The sequence below is a fragment of the Lathamus discolor genome, chromosome 6 (assembly GCF_037157495.1).
Source record: "Lathamus discolor isolate bLatDis1 chromosome 6, bLatDis1.hap1, whole genome shotgun sequence".
Lineage (NCBI taxonomy): Eukaryota > Metazoa > Chordata > Aves > Psittaciformes > Psittacidae > Lathamus > Lathamus discolor.
The window spans coordinates 80,505,817-80,525,581 of record NC_088889.1 but is presented as its reverse complement, the minus strand read 5'-3'; the positions used below and the strand labels follow the sequence as shown (position 1 = coordinate 80,525,581).

Below are 19,765 nucleotides of genomic sequence, written 5' to 3'. Positions count from 1 at the left end.
TATCAAAGTGAAGGGATAGGCTCTGCTGCCCTTACGATGATCCCCAACTCAGTCTGAAATTATGGGCTTGATACTGGAGTTACTGTGTGAAAGGACCTAGTCCTCTCTCCAGAGGAGGCTAGATGAGGTTAGGAATGGATGCCATGGGCAGTGACATCCAGTTCTATTCAGGTTTGTGCCCTTGCTGGAAAAGCTGGTGACAGAGATCTCTGCCTCTGCTGAGATGAATTGATGATGGTGGCAAAGATCCTTGGTCCCAACAGACCAGGAGCTGGGTCTGTGGCTCTGCCATGTGCTGGGGGATGGTGCAGACCAGATGTGCCAGGGTGCACGCAGGGCAGGGTGGACATCGGCCCCAGTGATGGCATGTCAGGGGGGTCACAGGCACCAGGGTTCACTAAGCACCCCTAACAGCAAAGCATCTCTGGCTGAGTATGACTGCGGGTGAAGAAAGGAAATACATTCTTGTTTCCATCACTGTGATCAGCCTGCTTACATCCAGGGTGAGAAGAATGTGTATAAAGTGGAGCCCAGTTACGAGATAGGGTCAGGGGCCCATCTCCTGGTGACACCAGGTTATTTTGAGAAAAAACAATGAACGTGAAAACACTGCTTGGCAATTTGGAGCTTTCTTTCTTTATTTTACACATTTCACTGATGCAGTAAAAGAAACTGCTTGGGAAGGACGTGCAATGCTACAGAAATGGAAGGATGTGAATGGAGGGATTTGGTTTGTCCGAAGTACCAAATAACTTCCATGCACACGCACTGTCTCCTTCCAACGCCACACCACACTGAGCGGTGCAAACAAGCCAGTCCCAACACATATCACAAAGAAAAGATGATTGCACAAGCCAAATGTATTTAGCACCTACCCCCCTCCTCAACTGCCAAGCACAGCTGCTTCTCAAGAGCATAAACTAAACAGTTTCACCAGCAGATTTCTAAACTTGAAATGCCATTTGGCAAGGAAAACACAATTTACTGTACTGCTTTGCCTGCAAACCTCCTGAGTTACAAGCACCAGCCTGTGCAAGGGTGGTCACCATCAGCTTTCCTTCCCATTTCCATCGTGCCTGCAGCCTGCTGGCTCTCTGGAAATGTGGGTGCAGACAGAACTGCCACCAAATTACAACAGAATTCAATTTCATGCAGTAACCCAGGCATTCAAAATTAAACACCATTAAAACAAAATAAAACCCGTGATTAATGACAAGTGCTTTTTAGTAGGAAGACAAATGAGACAACAGAAAATTAGCCAGGCTAATTACAGCTCTGGCTAGCGGCTGCAGGTAATGCGGGAGGAGGAAGAGCATCACCTCCGCTGCGCCTGGCAGTGACACCTTACAGGAGCAGCAATTTGCCCAAGCGTTGCTATATCGACAGGCGATTACGATGGCTTTCATTAGCCAGCTTAATTTTCTTTAACGACAAACCTCCATTTGAAAAATAGCTTGAGAGTCACAACGGTTAGAGAATTCCATCCCATCACCATGCAGCTTTTTCTAGGCTGGATGGCAATGAACAATTGGCAACTTTTACAGGAAAAAATAAACCCCAAAATCTGGGGGATTATTGTAGCCATCGCTGGCCGGCATCAATAGACAACATTTCAGCTTAACTGCCGCACAAAACCTGGTTGCCAGCAACTCGCCACACAGCCATTCGCGGGAAAAGAGGCATTATATTAGAAGGTGCAATTTTTCTTTCTTTCTCTCTTTTTTTTCTAATTCTCCCCAGCAGCAGTCCCAGCGGAAAGAGCGACTTTTGTTCCCAGCACAGTAGCGAAAGGCTGATAATGGCCTCTAATCTATCCGGCTTCAAACACATGTTCAGCCCTGCTGTGCTGCCTTTGATGTCATTTTAACTAGATTCCCCAATGCCACCTCTGAACTTGGAACATTCCTTCGTTCAATGTACTGTGCCAACTCAACCAGAGGAAGCAAATTCAAAGATAAGCACTTTAATTTTATCCCAACAAAACCTTATTCAATAGATGGGGGGAAAGCAAGGAAAACCAATACCGTACTTTTGTTTTCCTTTTGTCAGGTAGCTTGCTTTGAGATATTTTCAATAGATAGAGAAATATTATATATATATAAAAAAAGGCAAAACTTTTTTAGAGCACATCTACCTTTAAAATAAAACTTTCCCAAACTGTTTTTCCTTGTTTCACCATGTGATTTTCTGTAGCACCAGGAAGCTCTGTGCTGAAATGCAACAGGGGGAGCAAGTCTTTCTATCATTCATTTAATGAAAAAGCAATTGGTTTGCTACTGGGGAACATGGGGGTTTCCTCTCCTCTCCAAACCGACCTGCAAGAGCCTCTAGTGCGCAGGAAGGTTTTGGTATGGCTCTGCAGTTGGACTCTTCTAACAAGGGCTGTCTTTGCTCCTCCGTAGACAGGCTCCAAACCCAACCATCAAGCCTAACAAGTTGGAAATCACCATTTGGGATCTTTTAAATTAAAAAGCTGTTAAACTTGTTTAAATACAGCAGAACTCAAGGTGATTCTGAATCACTGGCCATAGGAAAGACAGGAAACAAATCCACAGCAAAACTGGTATTTTCTACCGATTACTCTTACCAAAGCACCACTGTCACTGAGAGACCCTTCTCACATAAAGAAGCATGATGGGAAAATCACCAGGCATTTTGGCCAAAGGCCAGTCATCCGAGAATAATATTTAATCCACAAGGCTTTTTTGAAGGAGTTACCGCTGTCCTTAATCCACAAGGTTTTTTTGAAGGAGTTACCGCTGTCCTAAACCCCTTTGCTGCAGCAAATGGCCATCCTTACTCTCAGGCAGGTTTAACTGGAATTGGGGAAGAGTGAGTATCCCTCCAGCCAAGCCCACCAGGATGGAGGGCTTCCCAAGCCCCTGGGGGAAAGCAAAGCTGTCTCCCAACCAAGATAAGCCAGGACATACAGTAAGAGCCAGAGGAAGGAGTATTGTTGTTTAGTTGGACCACAACGCTGGGCTAAAGAGGACACATTACCTCTTGTTTACCCATGTAAGCTCTTGCAGAAACAATGAAACATATGGACCTAAGGCGTTTCTGCATCTGAACTGGAGCACCACATGGCAATTTAATGCATTTCAGCTTCTGCCTGTAGTGTTTCTACCTAGAGCTGCCTTAATTTCCCTTGAGTATCTCTGTTGTGACAACCCCTCCTACCCAGAGGCTGTTTCCTCCACTTGGGAAAAATGCTATCCTTATGCGGGGGTTACCAGAGACAGCAAGAGCAGTTCAGGACTGCACTGCAAATGGTGCTGCAAGCCTGGGGCAGATTCCAAGCAGCCCAGGATGGAGGCAGAGCCCCAGCCCACCAATGATCCACCCCGAACACCAGCGCTGAGCAACTCAGCCCCACGTGTGGCCAAGGCACGCTTGCTGGGCCAGCGCTTGCTGAAGCCTTTCACCGTGTCCTCTCCAGACCTTCCCTCCACACAAACCAGCTAAAACAACACAGCTGCGGTGCCGATTATAAAAACAGGCTTCAACAGAGAGGACTGGAGCTGTTTTGCCTACAAGGGCAGAGGAATTCGTATGACACAGGAAGACTGAAAAATAATCAGCGGAGAGCAGGCACTTAAGAGCAATATTTTTTAAGCCACTCAAAAAGCAAACTCCTCGAACAACAGGGACCGATAACATATTTGTTATATAAATTCAACCCATTACAATAATATTTACCAGTGCTTGGAAAGGCATCCTGTTGAAAGTTTGTCTTTTAGACAAGCATGTTTGTAGCTGGTAACACAGAAATGACTTTTAAAAACACTCTGGTGAGCTGGATGCTCCTGAAAAGCCTGTGCCTGCCTCCCCTCACTGCAACTTAGGAGGCCAGGCAGCCAAAGCATTGCTCAGGTCTTTGCTAGAGGCTTTGCATAGTTGGGCTGTGCCTGCAGCCACATCCAAACCCCACACTCCCATGATCCATACAATATCAAAGCTTGGAAGGGAGCTGGTGACACCAGAGAACAAGCAACTGCTTAACGTTGTCTGCCTTCACCGACATGAGTTGGCCAACACTGAAGAGCATGCCTTGCACCTAGCCATGATCTCTGTGCACCTGCCTGCTTCCCTGGTTTATTAGTGGTCCCCAATTAACCGATGTTTGCATCCTGATTGTCTAGACACAATCTCCTCTGATGGAGGGTCACAGAGGTTTCTGCCCCTTGGGATCGCACCCATTCATGTGCTGCCTTGGAGCAGAAGCCATTATTGAGCCTGACTGCGGTATGTAAACAGCACACATGGGGAAGAACCTCGCTCATCAGCAAACGAGGCTTTTATTGCCATTTTCCTCAGAGGAGGCCTAAATTCAAAGCACCAAGACATGTAAGTCTTGTCAAGCAGCAGGAGTCCCTTCTTTAACTTGCGTCTGGTTGTTCTTCGTTTTTGCTGCCTTGAGCAATTCTGCAAAAATTCCTTTGAAACTCAGGAGGCAGATAGGTTCTGCAATGCCACGTAAAACCCGAACAAAACCTGCGACTGGAGTTCTAAAGCATGTAATGAAGAGCAAGTGCTGAAAATAGACAGTTTTTGTAAGCCAAAGGTCAAGGCTGTATATCCAGAATCCCAGTTTGGGGATCAATCTGCATGCACCCAGTTTAAGACGCACAGGAAGAAAGATCACAGGTTTACCCTTACAATTTTTGAGAGTTACTTAAAATCAACCACTGAGATTGGGTTAATTATTAGCAGAAGTCAGCCCACATATCAGAGGTAATTAAAGCCCTAGAAGCATAGGAGGGATGGTGGGCATAGAAGTGATAAAATGCCTAAAGGAAAAAGGAGCAAAGAAAAAAGAATGCATAAGATAGTCCAACAGAAATTATTTCCCTTGTGAAAGAACTAAATTATGGCTACTGAAATAAAAATTAGATGGGTGAAGAACTCTGGCATAAATGATCACAACTTATTGCAGGTATAACCATCAGTTCAACCCCACGAGCCTACTGGACCAGTGGAAAATGAAGCACTAAAATCTAATTAATTCTGAAGAGTTCTTACATCTGTCTCTCCTGATAACTAGGAGTTACATGACCCCTGCTAGCTTCAGAGCACTCCTCCTCCATATAAATTGATGAATATGAAGAATCACAGAAGGATGCAGCAAAGCAGCTGGACTTGTATCAGACAGAGCCTTCAATTAGCAGTCCTCTACAGCTTTCTGTCCTGGGGGTATCCTCCCATGCCCCTTTGGTCAAGGCCTGCCTCCTCCATTTTGTAACATGGAATGGGTAAGGTGTAAGGAGCTGGTGCCAAGGAGCAAAGTGGACTCAACAGCTGATCCTAAAAGGCTCCATGCCTCCACGAAGCCAGACAAGCACACTATTGGCTCACAGACCCACCACAACAGACACAGAATCCTCCATGTCATGCTGTACACTCACCAGCTCACGGTACTCACTGAGGGCAGGTGGGGATCTGCTGTGGCACCCCTTAACAACATCTGTGACAAAGTTGGAAAGTTGCTTCAACAAGGTCTGACAGCTCCTGATATTCACAGTGAGACTAAACGAGCCTCTTGGAGGACTTTGTGTTTACAGCCCTGGAGTTAATAAAACCCTCTCCTAATTCTGTAAACCTGTCATCTTTCGCTTGAAGAATCAAAGGGTTTCTGCTCTACAGAAGCATTTGCACTACTAAAAACAGACAAAACATTGAATATTTCCCCCCAAATCCTTTTTTTCCCATCACAGAGATGCAGTCACAAGAAGAATCTGTTTTTTCTCCCTTTGCAGACCATCTTTAAGGAAGGTATCTCATGGGTAAGATACAGAGAACTGTCACGAGGATCAGAACTAGATAAAGCAGAAAAGATTTGGTGGGGCTTTATCAGTATAAGTTGTGTTAAAGTGCAGTGGTCACCACACATAAACTAGAACTGGTCAGTCACTAATCCTACTGAAGAGTAATCGCAGACTGAGCACAGTTTGGCAGCAAAAGACCCCAAGAGAAGTACCCAGGTAAGTACCACTGCTCAAGAAACAAGCATGCTATTGTCCCACTTATTGTCCACCAGACTGGAGTTACTTACACACTGCTGTCTGTCAGCGACATTGTATCGGCATCACTGGACATGCTCTGCTGCTCGCTGTCATTGGCACTGGTTGCTGGTGCCAAAGCGTAGCCTGTGTTGACATAGTAAGGGTTAACAGGCTCTCTCCATGACCCATGTCTGCAAGAAAAATGAGAGTCAGATTAGAACGACACAACCTTGACCATACTCTGCATCAGTATGCAGTAGGACTCTGCCTGGAGCCCCAGTATCAGTGGCAGGCTACAGGGTAACACGAGTTCACACTAAATTGCACTGACAGAACCACAGACAATTTGACTTGTAACTGGAAGGAAAAGGGAATTCATGGAGTAACGAAGATGATACTGTTAAGAGATGCAGAAGGGAGGGAACCAGACTATATGGAAGAAGTCCAGTTCCCATCAGGATTTACTGTGTCCATCGCCTAACTGCTTAGCATTGTCATCCTCTGAGCAAGGCAGGACATTTAAAAGCAATCCTAGGTAACAAGACAACATTTTTCTCAGTCAAAACAGTCTTCTATTCTTCTAACAGCAACTGATGCATAGTGCAACTCACCCAATCTATGCTTGCTTTTACATCCCTCTTTTCGCCAACATGTTTGCCAAGGGAGGAAGGTAAAGCAAGAAATGGCTGTTGCTCCCAATGCAATACCAAAAGCTGACCCCGAATGTCACACTTGGGTACATCAAACACTTGCAAATTCCACCAGGAAGGACCATCTAATCATACCAGCTTTTCCAATGGACAATCTGGTCATGTATCTCTGGAGGCTTGTTTTTACACAACCACATGCCTTGGCCTGCAGACAAGTTATTCAAGTACATGTGCATGCAGGCCAACATCCTTCTCTTCAATGAAATGACAGGGAGACTGCCTGCGTGAGCTAACCTGAGAAGCAAGTTCCTTGCTCAGGAGACCTGCATTAACGGTGAAGCAGCCTGGGAACGAAGCAGGCAAGAGCTCCTTCACACTGACTCTGCCACCGGCATAGAAAAGCTACTGCTGCGAATGTGCCTGCAGCTCTGCTACACTGCAGGACAGTCAGGCCACGCAGGCATCTTCTTGCCAATGCAAGTCATTTTGCAATTTGCCAGAAGGAAGAACAAAGCTGAAACATTCACACCAACACAGCGCCACAGCATAATTTAATCCCCCACTCTCCCTGCTTACTCCTCTGCATGAAGAGCAGCATTTGTAAGCTATCTCGAAGCTGATGAATTCCCGGGTTTTGCAAGCTCTGTTACCAGCTCTGAATCAGAGTCCTGTTTTAATTCAGATCACGAAGCTCATCGGCATGATCTTCCATTTAGTAACTCAGTAATCGGCACCTAGTTGATGTGGTTTGTAATGGACCTTGAGCAAACACCTCCAAGGAGGATACATCACACAATCACGCTTCCTCATTCTGCCATTAAAAGCTTTTCTGACTATTCAGTGGCAGTCAAAGTCCTACAGACAACAGAAAACAGTCACTGCCCTTATGAGTTTACATTTAGATATGACAAGGAAACCTGTGAGAAACACACAGATGGAAGGACCAAAGGCAAGACACCAGCAAAGGGAAAGCTGGCAGTTTCTGCATATTTGCACAGAGTATAAAGGCAGGACAGCCACTACATGAACTGCGACTAGCAGGCAACCCATTTAAGGTGGAAGTTTTCGGAATGATTTATATATAATATGGTACTTGGTGCACAAGGGTGGAAGCATTACCAAAGTATTTTAAAATCTGAATTTGACAAGGCTATAAGCCTTCTGTTAACACACTGCTCATACAGCTCCTAGTCACCCTGCCCTTCTGCTCCTAGTCACAAAACCAATTTTCTTTGTAATTGGAGTCATGGATGCTCACTGATCACTAAGAAAAATCATACTGGTTTAAGTCTATTATGGGGTCAGTTAGAAATGAACTACCCTTCCAATTGCACAAACAGAAAACTAATACTTTGCTTGCCACAAACCAACAGAAATGCCAAGCTATTTTTCCTCAGATGATGAAGCTCAGTATAGCTGCTGAGTGGTGCAAAGAACATTCAAAACTGAAACAGCTGAAGTTTTTCATGATTGCTTGAGGGAAAGGGAGCCTTGTCAGGTTTCTCCACACTCGGGTGCAATACAGAGTCAGCTGGGTACGAACGCTTCCAGGTGCCTTGGCATGGCAAGTCACCACGGACATCTTCCAGCACACAAGTTTTCTGTCTGTCACTGTAAATGTGCAGTGGAGCAATCTTATTTCTATATTCCATCAGATTTCAGAACAGCTTTCTGGGGCAAATGTTTAAGGCTGGAAATAATTTGAACAAGTTCACCCTGAAAAGCAAGGTATAATAAGTGAAAACCTTACCACCCCCCTTCACCAGTTCCCTCCTTGCATAACGGCCAGTTCTGAACATTAAAGGAGTGCTGGGCAGTGCAACCCTCCTGTCAAATCTTATATGACAGTTGCGTGATGGAGCCTGATACAACCTCTTAAATTGGGGCAGGAATGATGGATAGCTCAGGCCTTCCCTGCGGGCAAAGAGAAGGATGCTTTTTGGATAACCCAATTAAAATATAGCACCAACTTCTACTGGACCTTCTCCCAGGACTCTCTGGAAGAGACAGTATATTAAGAAAGCACTGTGATATATAGAATAAAATAAATCAATTTCTCCTTTGAATCTGCTGATACAAAGACAGTGCAACAGAGAGCATCTGAAGAGTTTGTCAGGTATGGGTCTGAGATGGCTGAAGGAACCAAGGGGGAGCATATGGGTGCCGGGTGGAGGAGTCAGGATGGATGGGCTCTCCTGCAGCACTCCACAGGTGTGGGCTTCCCACTGAGGATGCAGGCAATAGCTTGGTCACAACTGTTTTATTTAGCTAAAATTACACACTTAAGCATGTATACAGCAGGGATTACTTCCATTTTAGCTCTGCCTCTAATACATCAATGCAAATGTAAACTTTTGGTAAGCATAACTAGATGGAAAGGGTATAGGATTTCAAAGCAATCATAACAGGTTACATTACTTTTGAGGAATCCATCTGTATTCAATCCTTCTCCTAATGTTCCCTCTCCCTGACAAGTCTCTTCAGCTGGCTCGTATCACTATTTGAATGTTTTGTGCCGTGCCTCTGAAGAACGCTTTCAACATCTATTAGGAGGAAAACATTAAAGGAACATGGAGTCTAACAAAAAAACCTGGTCACTTCTGATCTGGGAGGGGAGGCTGCTTTAAAAGGGATACAGGCACGCTCAGAGAGATTTGAAATGTCAGCTAAAAACCTCACACACTGAGCTCTATGTGCTGATAAGGGCGATAAAAGGAAAGGTGAGCATTTAAAGTTAGACTTCACAAAAATTCCTGCAGACTTCCTGAATTTAATTTTATTTTTTCAGACAGAAAAAGGGATGAACCTTTTTGAAATGAACACAGAACATTTCACACATTGCAGAAATAAAGCTCCACATCTCTTCTGCAGCTCTCAGTTGCTCAACCCTCAAAATAATCACATAGGGAACAATTATAATAGAGATCACAGCGACCCAAGTAAGTCATCCTGACCAGCTGCCTTTTCTTTGCATAAAGTTCTCCAATGATCACTGTAAATCCTGATAATGCTGACAAGGGCTAAAACCATTGTAGAAAACCAGCAAGCATCTTCTTAGAGCTTCCTTCTGCCTGTTAAGAGTTTACTTTGAATGATGTCTTGCCTGCATCCCATTGCCAAATTTTTCACCCCTCCAACCAAGACCAGCACACAGCACTTTGAACATTAGCACCATCAGATCTTGGAGCTTCAGTCTAAGTTAGAAGAGAGGTAAGGTCTTCTTTGGTCCTCCTGTGCTATCTGGAATTCCCAGTGCACCGCGAGTCCATAAAGGCATCCTTTTTCCTCCCTGCCTGGGATCCCCAGTCTCTTTCACACAATTTCACCTGATGGCTATTTCAATTTTAAATTAAAGATGCAAAGTCCTCAGTTTTTGCCAAACATCTACTCCCTGCCCTATGCAAAAAACATAGGGGTGGCAAGCTCTGGGGAAGAATTGCATCACCTTCACCATCCATAGTGGGAGGAAGATCTCACAGATCCTGCCCACAAAGCCGTATCCACGCAGTACACTCCCTTTGCTTCTCAACAGTTACATACCTCCTTCATTGAAGTTCTTCATCAAGCATGGGAAAAAAAAATCTGCTAAGCCAAGAAGGAAACTGCCTGGGAGATGAAAGGCCTCCAGGCAACTAACTTCTGGAGAATTTAAATTTACACTGGAGGGAATAAGTTGCACAATGCTCTATTGGCAGGTCTGAGAGACATGGGCTTCCCAAGTCTGCTAGCAGCTCCAGTGTGGCTGGAAGAGCTCCCAGTCTAACAGGGAAGCTAATCAGATCTATCAGTTTCCATTGCTACCATCTTCTCCAGCTCCACCACTGAAGTTTTATGACACGGACATCTTCTGGAAGAAACGTTTTACTCAAAAGAACTAAAGTTGTGATGGAATCCAGGCAGGCTGGCAGTCCTCCTTTTGCAGGGGTCCCCCATCTGCCTGGCCCTGAGATAAATGCATTTCCAAACTCCCTGTTGGCATAGTGAGGCACCTCCAAACCCCTGCACTATCAAGGAAGCAGCTGCTTGAGACACTAGATTAGCAAACCCAAGAGATAAAGACTCATGAAGCTGACAATCACAATGCTTTCTGCTTATGTTCCCTCTAAACAGTGCTTCCGGAAGATTTCCCCCTGTGACACACTTGGAACCTACAGTCACCATGGTGGGTAAGGAGCTAATTTTTAACATAAAGAGAAATCCCATTTTCTAGAAAGCTTGAGCCATGAGGCAGCTGATAATCAGCAAACTTCATGAGATGCCTTGGAAAGCTCTGAGCTGCAGGAGACATGGGGATGTTGGCAAGTTCCAGAGACAGACACCCCGAAACGGGCTCTGCAGAAACTGAAGATCTCTCACCACAGTCAATGGCAGGTGGAGCAGCTCCTGCACAGCAACAAGGGAACCCCTCAGCAGGACACGGTTCTTCCTTTCCTGCTCTGGTGCCCAGAGACCACAGACCAGGGCTGCAATTCAATGAGACCCTGTTACTCTATGCTGCCACCCTGCATTTTCACACCAACTTCTGACAACTCAGTTCAAACTTACAGACTCCTGTGTTCTCTGGTCATTTCGCCTTCTTCATTGGAATGACTCAGTCTAACACTGAGACATCCTTCCAGCTCAGTATTTTGACATCTCCCCTTTACTGAGTGTGAAAAGCTTTTTTTTTTTTTCTGTTTAAAAAGTTATGTACTTCTATCTAAGGAAAAAAAAAAAACCCCTTCCAAAATGACAGGTCGCTGAGTCTCTGGCTGGCCAGACGTGATCACGGCTCTCTTATTTCCCGTATTTACATCTACCAACAAGCGGGTGACTGTCACATCCTTCACGCAATACCACATTTCATTATCATAACCAGTCAATCAAATTAAAAGCTGCACATGTTGGCTTATGATGTATGAGCTGAAGCAAATCCCTTCAGCATATTTAAATAGCATGTGCTGACAAGAGTGTCCAAGTGGCAGGGTCACCTTTAAACAAGGGATTAGAACAGCACCCACTAAGAAGTCTGGCTTATAAGATTACATTAATCTACCACCTGAACCAAAAAGTGTCCATTTCCAGTCCATAGTACCAACAACCATCACAGAAGTTGCACCATACTGGGTATAAAACCATTAGAAATGTCCCAAAGCATTCTCAGTATTTCCCAGTACATCACCATGTATGTTTTGGAGACAAGAACAAAATGTCTACAAAGGTGCAAAGCTGAAAACCTTTACTCCTGACTGGATTTAACCTGCACAAAAGACACAAAGTCTGCTCAAAAGCTTAAAATTGGGGATTTAGCTGATAATTCGATTGCAGATCCTTGGGGCTGCTCCACTTAAAACCCTTCCCAATTACTCTGGGTACTCAGACACTGCTGTGCATCTCAACTTTATCACTGTCAATGTCAAGCTAATCACATGTGTTCTAGGCAAGGGCAGCTTCTTCAAAGATCACATCAATTCTGGACAAGTTAATCTGTTCTTTGAGGTCTCCAGATGGCTCTTGCCAAGAAAGTTCACTTCCAGCCCTGCAGCCGGCGAGCGCAGCGGCCCCGGCGCTCTGCAGAGCATTACAAAGGAACCAGATCAAAGTTGTGTCTTACAAAAAAAAGAAATCTGAAGTTTGAAAAGCAACAGCAGCCTGTCACTTGTAGGCTTAAAGACGACTTCTGCATGCTCCAGCTATCAGGGAATTTATGATTACAGTCTGGCTTTTAAGAGCTGATGAAAAAAACTACGCTCTTTAGCACTTCTTGCCTTTGCAAATCTGTATCTTCTGTGCTTATTCATCCTCCCACGCTGGAGGAAGACAGGAAATAAATAAAAACCTAACTAAAAGTACAGATAAGGGCTGCTCTTCCCTTTTATTCTAAAGCATTCAATTCCATTTCAGGACTACACAGGGATTATTTTATGGGGAGCTTCAGTAATTATTGTGAAGTATTAAAGGACAGTTACAAAAGCTAAATCCAAGATCTACCAGTCTGAGTTTCCAAATTCTCACTCCTTTGCAGTTACCAAGGACATACTGCTTCTCAGGGAGGGCTGAAGTACAGAAGATGCATGAATTGAAACCAATAATTTAGATCACAGGATACAGCAAAGTGGGTGAGGAAAGTGGTTTAGAATTTGTCAGAATCTAGGAAGCCGAAATACAGGAAATAAACTGTTTGCCTTAGGAAGCAAATAAAGACTAGACAGGCTAACTGCTGTGGCCGTATTGCTCTATAGCCATCCTAGCCTTCTTAGGAAATGCTTTCAGACAACAGGATGCAACCACTGTGTCCCAAGGAACTGTAGAACAAGTCCCTCAAGATTTCATCTGACCGTGCGTTTGCAAATCAGCCCTCCTAGCTCCTTCTTCCCAACAGAGGCAAGGCTGTGCTCATTCATCACCACAATGTAATACTATATTTTGTCCACTAGTTTTGGATTTAGAATCAAAACTGTAAAAAGCCAGTTTCGACAAACAATAAAGTCGAGTCCTTCCTAAAAACAACGCAAGTCTTCCCTAGGATAAAACCAAACCCCTCATATGTTTAATAGCTCAATGCACAAGAAATATATTACAATAAAAGAGAAAATATGGGCAACACGATGTCTGCACATTAATTAACAGGATGCCTGGATCATCTTCCTGAAACAAAGTAAATGTTGCAGAGCATTTTGTTCCCTATCTAACAATACAGGTATCTGCCTAGATTTATTTCAATATATTAGTCTGCATTTATACCATAACATAGTTGGTTTGTTTTGGGTTTTTTTGGTTATTAATTATGACATGCTTAATATGAATCCTTAGCCATTATGAAAGGCTGGCATTAAATAGGGACATTTTCTCTAAATACAGAGGATATTTGACTGCATTAATTGTGACTGAACAAGAGCCTTACTGCTTCGAAGCAGCCTGCTCCATCAGTCATTCAAAAGCCTCTGTAGTGATTTAAGCTACAAAGCCAGGGAAAACCCAGCATCTCCTGTGTGCATTTTGGATATCCAGGGTACACTGCTCCTTCCACAAGCCACACTCGCCTCCCTGTCATGGTCCCTGTCAGATAATATGCCACAGTGAGAATTACTTTTAATATCTTATTGGGAGGGACAGAATCAAGCCTGCACAGGGTTGTGCTGAACACCCACACTCTTTGCCAGGAAACACTGCTCTAACAACTAACTGACATCAAAATGCACCCTGAACACAGTGAGAGGACCTTGACCCTGAGGACCACATCTTCCTGACACCTCCAGAACAGGGAGGTCCTGCCCAGGATCACATGCATTAGGAGGAATGTCAGAATAGAAGCTCTAATGTGCTTTAAAGTTATGCTGTGCATTTAAACGAATACAAATCTTTTCAAATCACAGGGCCTGTCTACACAATCCCTGCAGCAAGCCCAGGAGCTCAGGTTCCCATCCCTGAGCAGGGGATGCCACGTTCCCAGCATGCTCCTGATGTGCTCCAGCTGCTCAATGGTTTGGGTGAGAACAGCCCACAGCAAACTCCCCCGGAAAGGAGTGGAACCTGACTCCTCATCCCCACTCTTTGACCCTCCAAACATGCTCCCCGCAGGTCACTGGACTTGCTTGTGCAGACACAGGCACAACAGGCTGATAACGCACTGTCCCTCCCCCTGCTTAAACTGACAGCTGGGGAAAATTCAGCAACAGGCCGGTAGGTGAGACTTTTCTGCTCTGCTAATTGGCTTCTCAGACTGAAATGACATCCATGTTTAATACAGCAGGTGCTTTTTTTATATATACCTGTAGGTGTTTCAGTGGTGGAACATACAGGAGCCATTTCAGACAGCATGCAGCAGTGCCAGCTCCCAGTTCTCTGCTTTCCCAAAGTAAACTAGTGCTGGTGGAGACGGAAAATGCTCTGCAAAGTATTATGGGGGTCTCTGCATAGGGTTTTCTGCCTTTGCCCCATGGTCTCCCTTCCCTGGGAAAGCCAGCAGGGCAGCTGGCAGATGCTAAGGCGTCACAGAGCAAACAGCTCTTCCCAGAAGGGGCAATACATCTATCACATCACAGTGTAAAACCACCAGTGAACTCCCAAACTGTTCAGAGCTTCCCATGTCACACCACGCAGCTGACCACCCGTCCCTTGCTTCCACCCTGCCTGCAGCCCAGGATGCTGCTCCCTCCACACATGGACTAAGCAGCCAAAAGCATCTCTCAGGTTCCTGGCCATGCGGACACCCTCGCAACACAGCTTCCAGCCCAGAGCAACCCCCTTGCCTGCACAGCCAGGGCCTTCATGAAACAAATTACTTCCAAATGCCTGCCTCTGAGGCGTGGGGAGAAAGGGAAGCCCAGGTTTATACCTGGGTCTGCTCATACCCTAACGAAGGCAGCAGCTCCACTTAAGAACACCGCTGCCTGCAAACTATCAAATTAATCCCAGGATTTCAACAGCTTTTCTTCATTATTTTTCGTCTCAACCAAACCACAAATTTACTTAATGACTAAACCAGGCGAGCGAGTACTTTGTTTTCCAGGCAGCGGGAACCTTTCTAACGGGATCCAGGTTTTCAGAAAACACGTTCACCCAATGTCAGGCGAGGGAGAGAGTCCATGTTCGAGATGCGTCTGATGCTCTTTTTAACATCCCCAATCCCATCAGCATAGTGGCTGGGGTATCTCCGAACGCTGTGCCCGAGGAGAGGCACTGAGCAGGGTGAGGAATACAATAAGAACACTGTATTCCAGGAATGATTGAGTAAAGGCAAGAGCACGCTTTTGGCTAGCAGGATTCAGTGCTGTAACTCCGTATGCTGCTTTTCTTCTCCGTCTGAAGCAATGTTGTTTGTCCACGCTTCTCTGAAATGGAAAGTATTTCCTCTTGCCTGCTTGTTCCAAAGAAAGATCTGAGGAGACCTGGTATAACCAGGCAGAACTGGGGATTCTCCAGTGCCTCAACAACTCTGCCAAAATTTCTGCTCAAAAAGAAAGGGCTTACAAGAAAGAAATCACAAGCAGATTTCTCTGTAAGCTTAGTAACTTAAGACCAAGGCCCGTAGGATGAGTAAGTTTTTGGACAGGAACAAAGCATCCAGCTTTGGCCAATGACTCCAGACCATTTTCCTTCTTCCTACGTACCTACAGAGCCTGTGGAGTGTTCAAGAACATGGGACATCTACAGGTACCTGAACCATGTTGGGGAATAGGATGTATTGGAATCAAAGGGCAAATAAGACTGCCTGAGCTCAGTCCATCCTTACATCACTGAAGCTTTTCAGGAGGGCATAAACCCCAGCATTGCAATCTGTTGTCTGTATTGCTTTCAGGGGTAACTTTCCTGATACTTAAATCACAACAGTGGTGTTGCTGATGGCCAAATGAAGGGGAAAATATGCAACTCAAAGGGGCTCCATTTAACAAAAACTAGCTGCAGCTTTGACATAAAGCTTCTTGCTTGTATCACTAGGCCACGTAATGTAAGCTGAGCTGCACAACCACAGACTTGCTAGCCTCACTTAAATCCTCACTGAAACAATGGCATGAAACTCAATACTTATTACCAATTTATTGCCAACAAAGTTGGCATTTTAATGAAATTACCAATTTGGGTGACAGAAGAAATGAGTTGATGTAATATTTCGAACATCGATGATGGGACTTACCACCTCAAAACTACCCAGGTTTGTTTCCAAAGACCTATTAATGATGAGGTGGGTTGGATTAGCAATAATCCTGCACAAAAAAAAACCCACAAAAAGATTATTTCACTGAATAAGGTCTGGCTCACCAACACACATGAAACGAAGAGGTCTGCCTCCAAGCAGAGCTGCTCACTGGTGTCTTAACTCCTACAGAAAGGATCCAAGAAATTCCCCCAATTGAACAAGAGCCTTTGAGGTGACCGAACTCTGACCTCAGCTGGTAACAAAACCAAAACCATGGACGGCTGGCAAGACCTGGCAGAGATAAAGCTGAGAGTCAGGATTTAATAGTGCTCCCAGAGGGGAGATTCAACTGATTAGAAACATCGTAATCTTCTTTCTCAGCGTATATTAAAGGTCAAGAAGTGGGATCAGATATTGGCAGCACATGAAAAAACAACTCAGTTGAGCAAAAGACCTTCACAGAGATGTTTCATACCTTCACATTAAAAATTCCTGCAAAGCCTTATTTAACTTTACTTCTATCTAGGGAACACATTCAAGTTCAAAGTCAAGAGACCATTAGATGAGGACAGAAAAGAAGATAACCCCCCAGATACTTCTGCCTCCAATCAGTACTTTATAATGAGCAGGAATTCTTAAGCATAGTTGACTGCAACCATGACAGATAAGTAGGTCTCATGAAACAGAGCTTCTCTAGCAGTGTCTGGAGTCTTGCAAGCTCCCCAGATGGGGTTACTAAAGGATACTTGTTCCATCATGTTAACAAACAGCAGGTTATATCAACAACAAAATATTGGCAAGCTGAAAAAAAGCTTTTAAACCTCCTCTATCATTTATTGCTCAGCTCTGAAGAGATGTCAGCATCACAGCAAATGTATAAATCCTAAACTGTTCTCCTGGTCTCCATTAGGAGCTCATAATCTGATGTTGCCTTCTCAGTTCAAACTGACCTGGCCAATACAACTCAGTCGCTGGGGCAAGAATAAGGGTGGACCAAGTCACGCTATCCTTCTCACAAGGCCAAATAGTAATGGCTATACTTTTACAAATGGATCTAAATTCGGTGGCTGACTGACAAACCAAGAGCAGAGAATTCAGCAGTAAGATAGATGGAGATCAACACCTGGAGCCAGGCAGCGCAGGTCCGAAAGCAACAACTGTCTACTAAATATACCTTGACTGTAACTAAGAAGGACCCCACTGGGCATGCTTCTCTCCTGAAGGAGGCATCTCCAGAGGTTCAAGGTGCAAAAATCAGTTCACTTCATTTAAACAGGTATTAAAATGTAATGAAAAACACCTAAAGGAGGCAAGGAAGCAAAAAAATAAAATACTCACAAGCTAGCTCCTGGGGCACTGCAACACCAGAGGGTCCAGCTAAACTCCAGACCAGAGCAGAGATGAAATACCCTAAATGTAGCGTGAGAATGTTAGAGCAGCCATCAGGAGGCCTATGTACGCAGTTCATCCCATCACTGTGTTTGGCCACCGCTCAGGGAAGTCCTGCACTGTTTTTTTCTTGGTGCACTTTATATCAAGCGAAATTTGACTTCAAGAACTGTGCTAGGGTTTGTCGTTATTTTTGCCTCATAGAATTTTTCTGGTTTGGTTTTCATCCATTAGAATAGACAGATATAGGGGCTTTTACCTTTATTACACAAATTCTGCGGTATCTTTTCATCTGGTATGCATTATTGTGGGGATATATATGAAGTACCATGTCTATCTGAAGTGTTGTAAAGGACCTGTTTGAACTCTCGCTCCATTCCTACGTATCTTTACACAACTAAAACCAGTTGATGGTTCCATTCAGGAAAAATGAGTGAAAATGTAAGCAAAGTGGTTTTTGTTCTAAAGTAATTAGCCACTGTTTGGATAGAAGACAGCTGTATTGATTTTTTTTAACCTCAGTTTCTTAAAGATAAATTCTGTGTGTTTCCCTTGATCTTGTTTTATTCTCTCCAGAAATTCTGAGTACAAGGTACTTGCTGACACCCAACCAAATTCAACAGGGGAGGGAGGTCCCAAAGTTTCTACGATAATCAGTGGGAACAGGAAGGCATGGAGAGACTATTCAGTGCTCTGAGTAAGGACAAAGCTGTGATCTCAGCAGAAAACCTACATGGAGAAGAGATTTTACAATCGCCTCAAATGCTCCAGCTGACAGCTTCCCAGACGCTGAAGTCAGCACAGGCCCATTGCAAAAGCCACATTCTGGGATCCTCAGTGCTTAATTCTACATTTTGGATAGCTGTGGATGGGCCCAAATCACTTCCAGTTGACATGATGTATTATAAAATCACAAAATCCTAGGATGGTTTGGGTTGGAAAGGACCTTAAGATCATCCAGTTCCAACCATCCTGCCATGGGCAGGGACACCTCACACTGGACCAGGTTGCTCAAGGCCCCTTCCAACCTGGCCTTGAACACTGCTAGGGATGGAGCATTCACAACTTCCCTGGGCAGCCTCTTCCAGTTCCTCACCACCCTCACAGCAATTGCAGCTGGCATTTTCTCCTTCTATAGCAAGTGCAGCCCAGAGCAGAGCACCATGGCTAGCCTGACCCACTGCCATGTGCTGCAGTCATCCCAGGTGCCATAACTACAAATGAAATCCTGTGGATGAAGGAAAAGGCTGTTATGAAATGCCATGTGATAGCACTGTGCATCAGACTTACACTGTCCCATGTCTACATGGGTCAAATGTCCCCAGTCTGTCTCTCCCGTTTGGCTACATGAATTCAATCACACTATTAGGGTTGGCTCACAGCCCTCCCCATTGGAAGCAAACAGGGTTTCTCTCCTCTAACCTGCCATTCATTTATACAAAAGGGAATTTTAGCCTATTATCAAAACTGGCTGAGATGAGTGGCTCAGAAGCATCTTCCTCCTGCATAACAGTCTTGAACTAAGCCTGAACAGCACCTGAAAACTCCAGGAAGCATCAGAAAACCCCTTCCAGTTTCAATATCCTGTACAGCCTCATCTCTTGCTAGCTCCCAACATTACCTGCTCACTGTTGGAGGATCTCACTCTCTGCACCTCCCCGCCATCACTGCCCCAAAAGCCTTTTCTGGTTTTGCTAAGTGCATTTTCTGGAGGATGCAAGAAGAGAGCTGCTCCCCTAATGACAATTGCCAGCGAATCCAGAATCAGCAGCAGCAGCAATAGGAATTGCAATTTCCAGTCTCTGAAGTCTTAGCCATGAGCATCATCAGAGCAAATACACTTTTCAGGATATTCTGGCTGCCAAAACTTCAAACCATCTACTACAGAGCTTGTGCAATTCTCCAATTTAATCAAATTGGACAGATTTTCACGTGGAGAGCAAAAGGTACGTTCAAGCTGCCAGCACCCTTCCTACCTCCAGCAACCCACCTGCCAAAAGATACACCCCTGCTTCAAAGTAGGAAAGCTGGATGGTTATCAATGAAAAGTAAATTGTAAGACTCTGACATGAGCAAAACAATGTAATTTCCTCCTCCTCTGTTTT

General features: G+C 44.6%; 1 protein-coding gene across 3 annotated transcripts in view; it reads right to left on the bottom strand.

Moving 5' to 3' along the window:
- The window catches only part of AXIN1 (axin 1), a 70,685-nt gene that overhangs the window by 24,902 nt on the left and 26,018 nt on the right, over window positions 1-19,765 (bottom strand). For all 3 annotated transcript variants that reach the window (XM_065684046.1, XM_065684044.1, XM_065684045.1), the window contains exon 3: window positions 6,053-6,193. In XM_065684046.1, coding sequence (XP_065540118.1) covers window positions 6,053-6,193 — 141 coding nt within the window. The remainder of the gene's footprint in view (window positions 1-6,052; window positions 6,194-19,765) is intronic.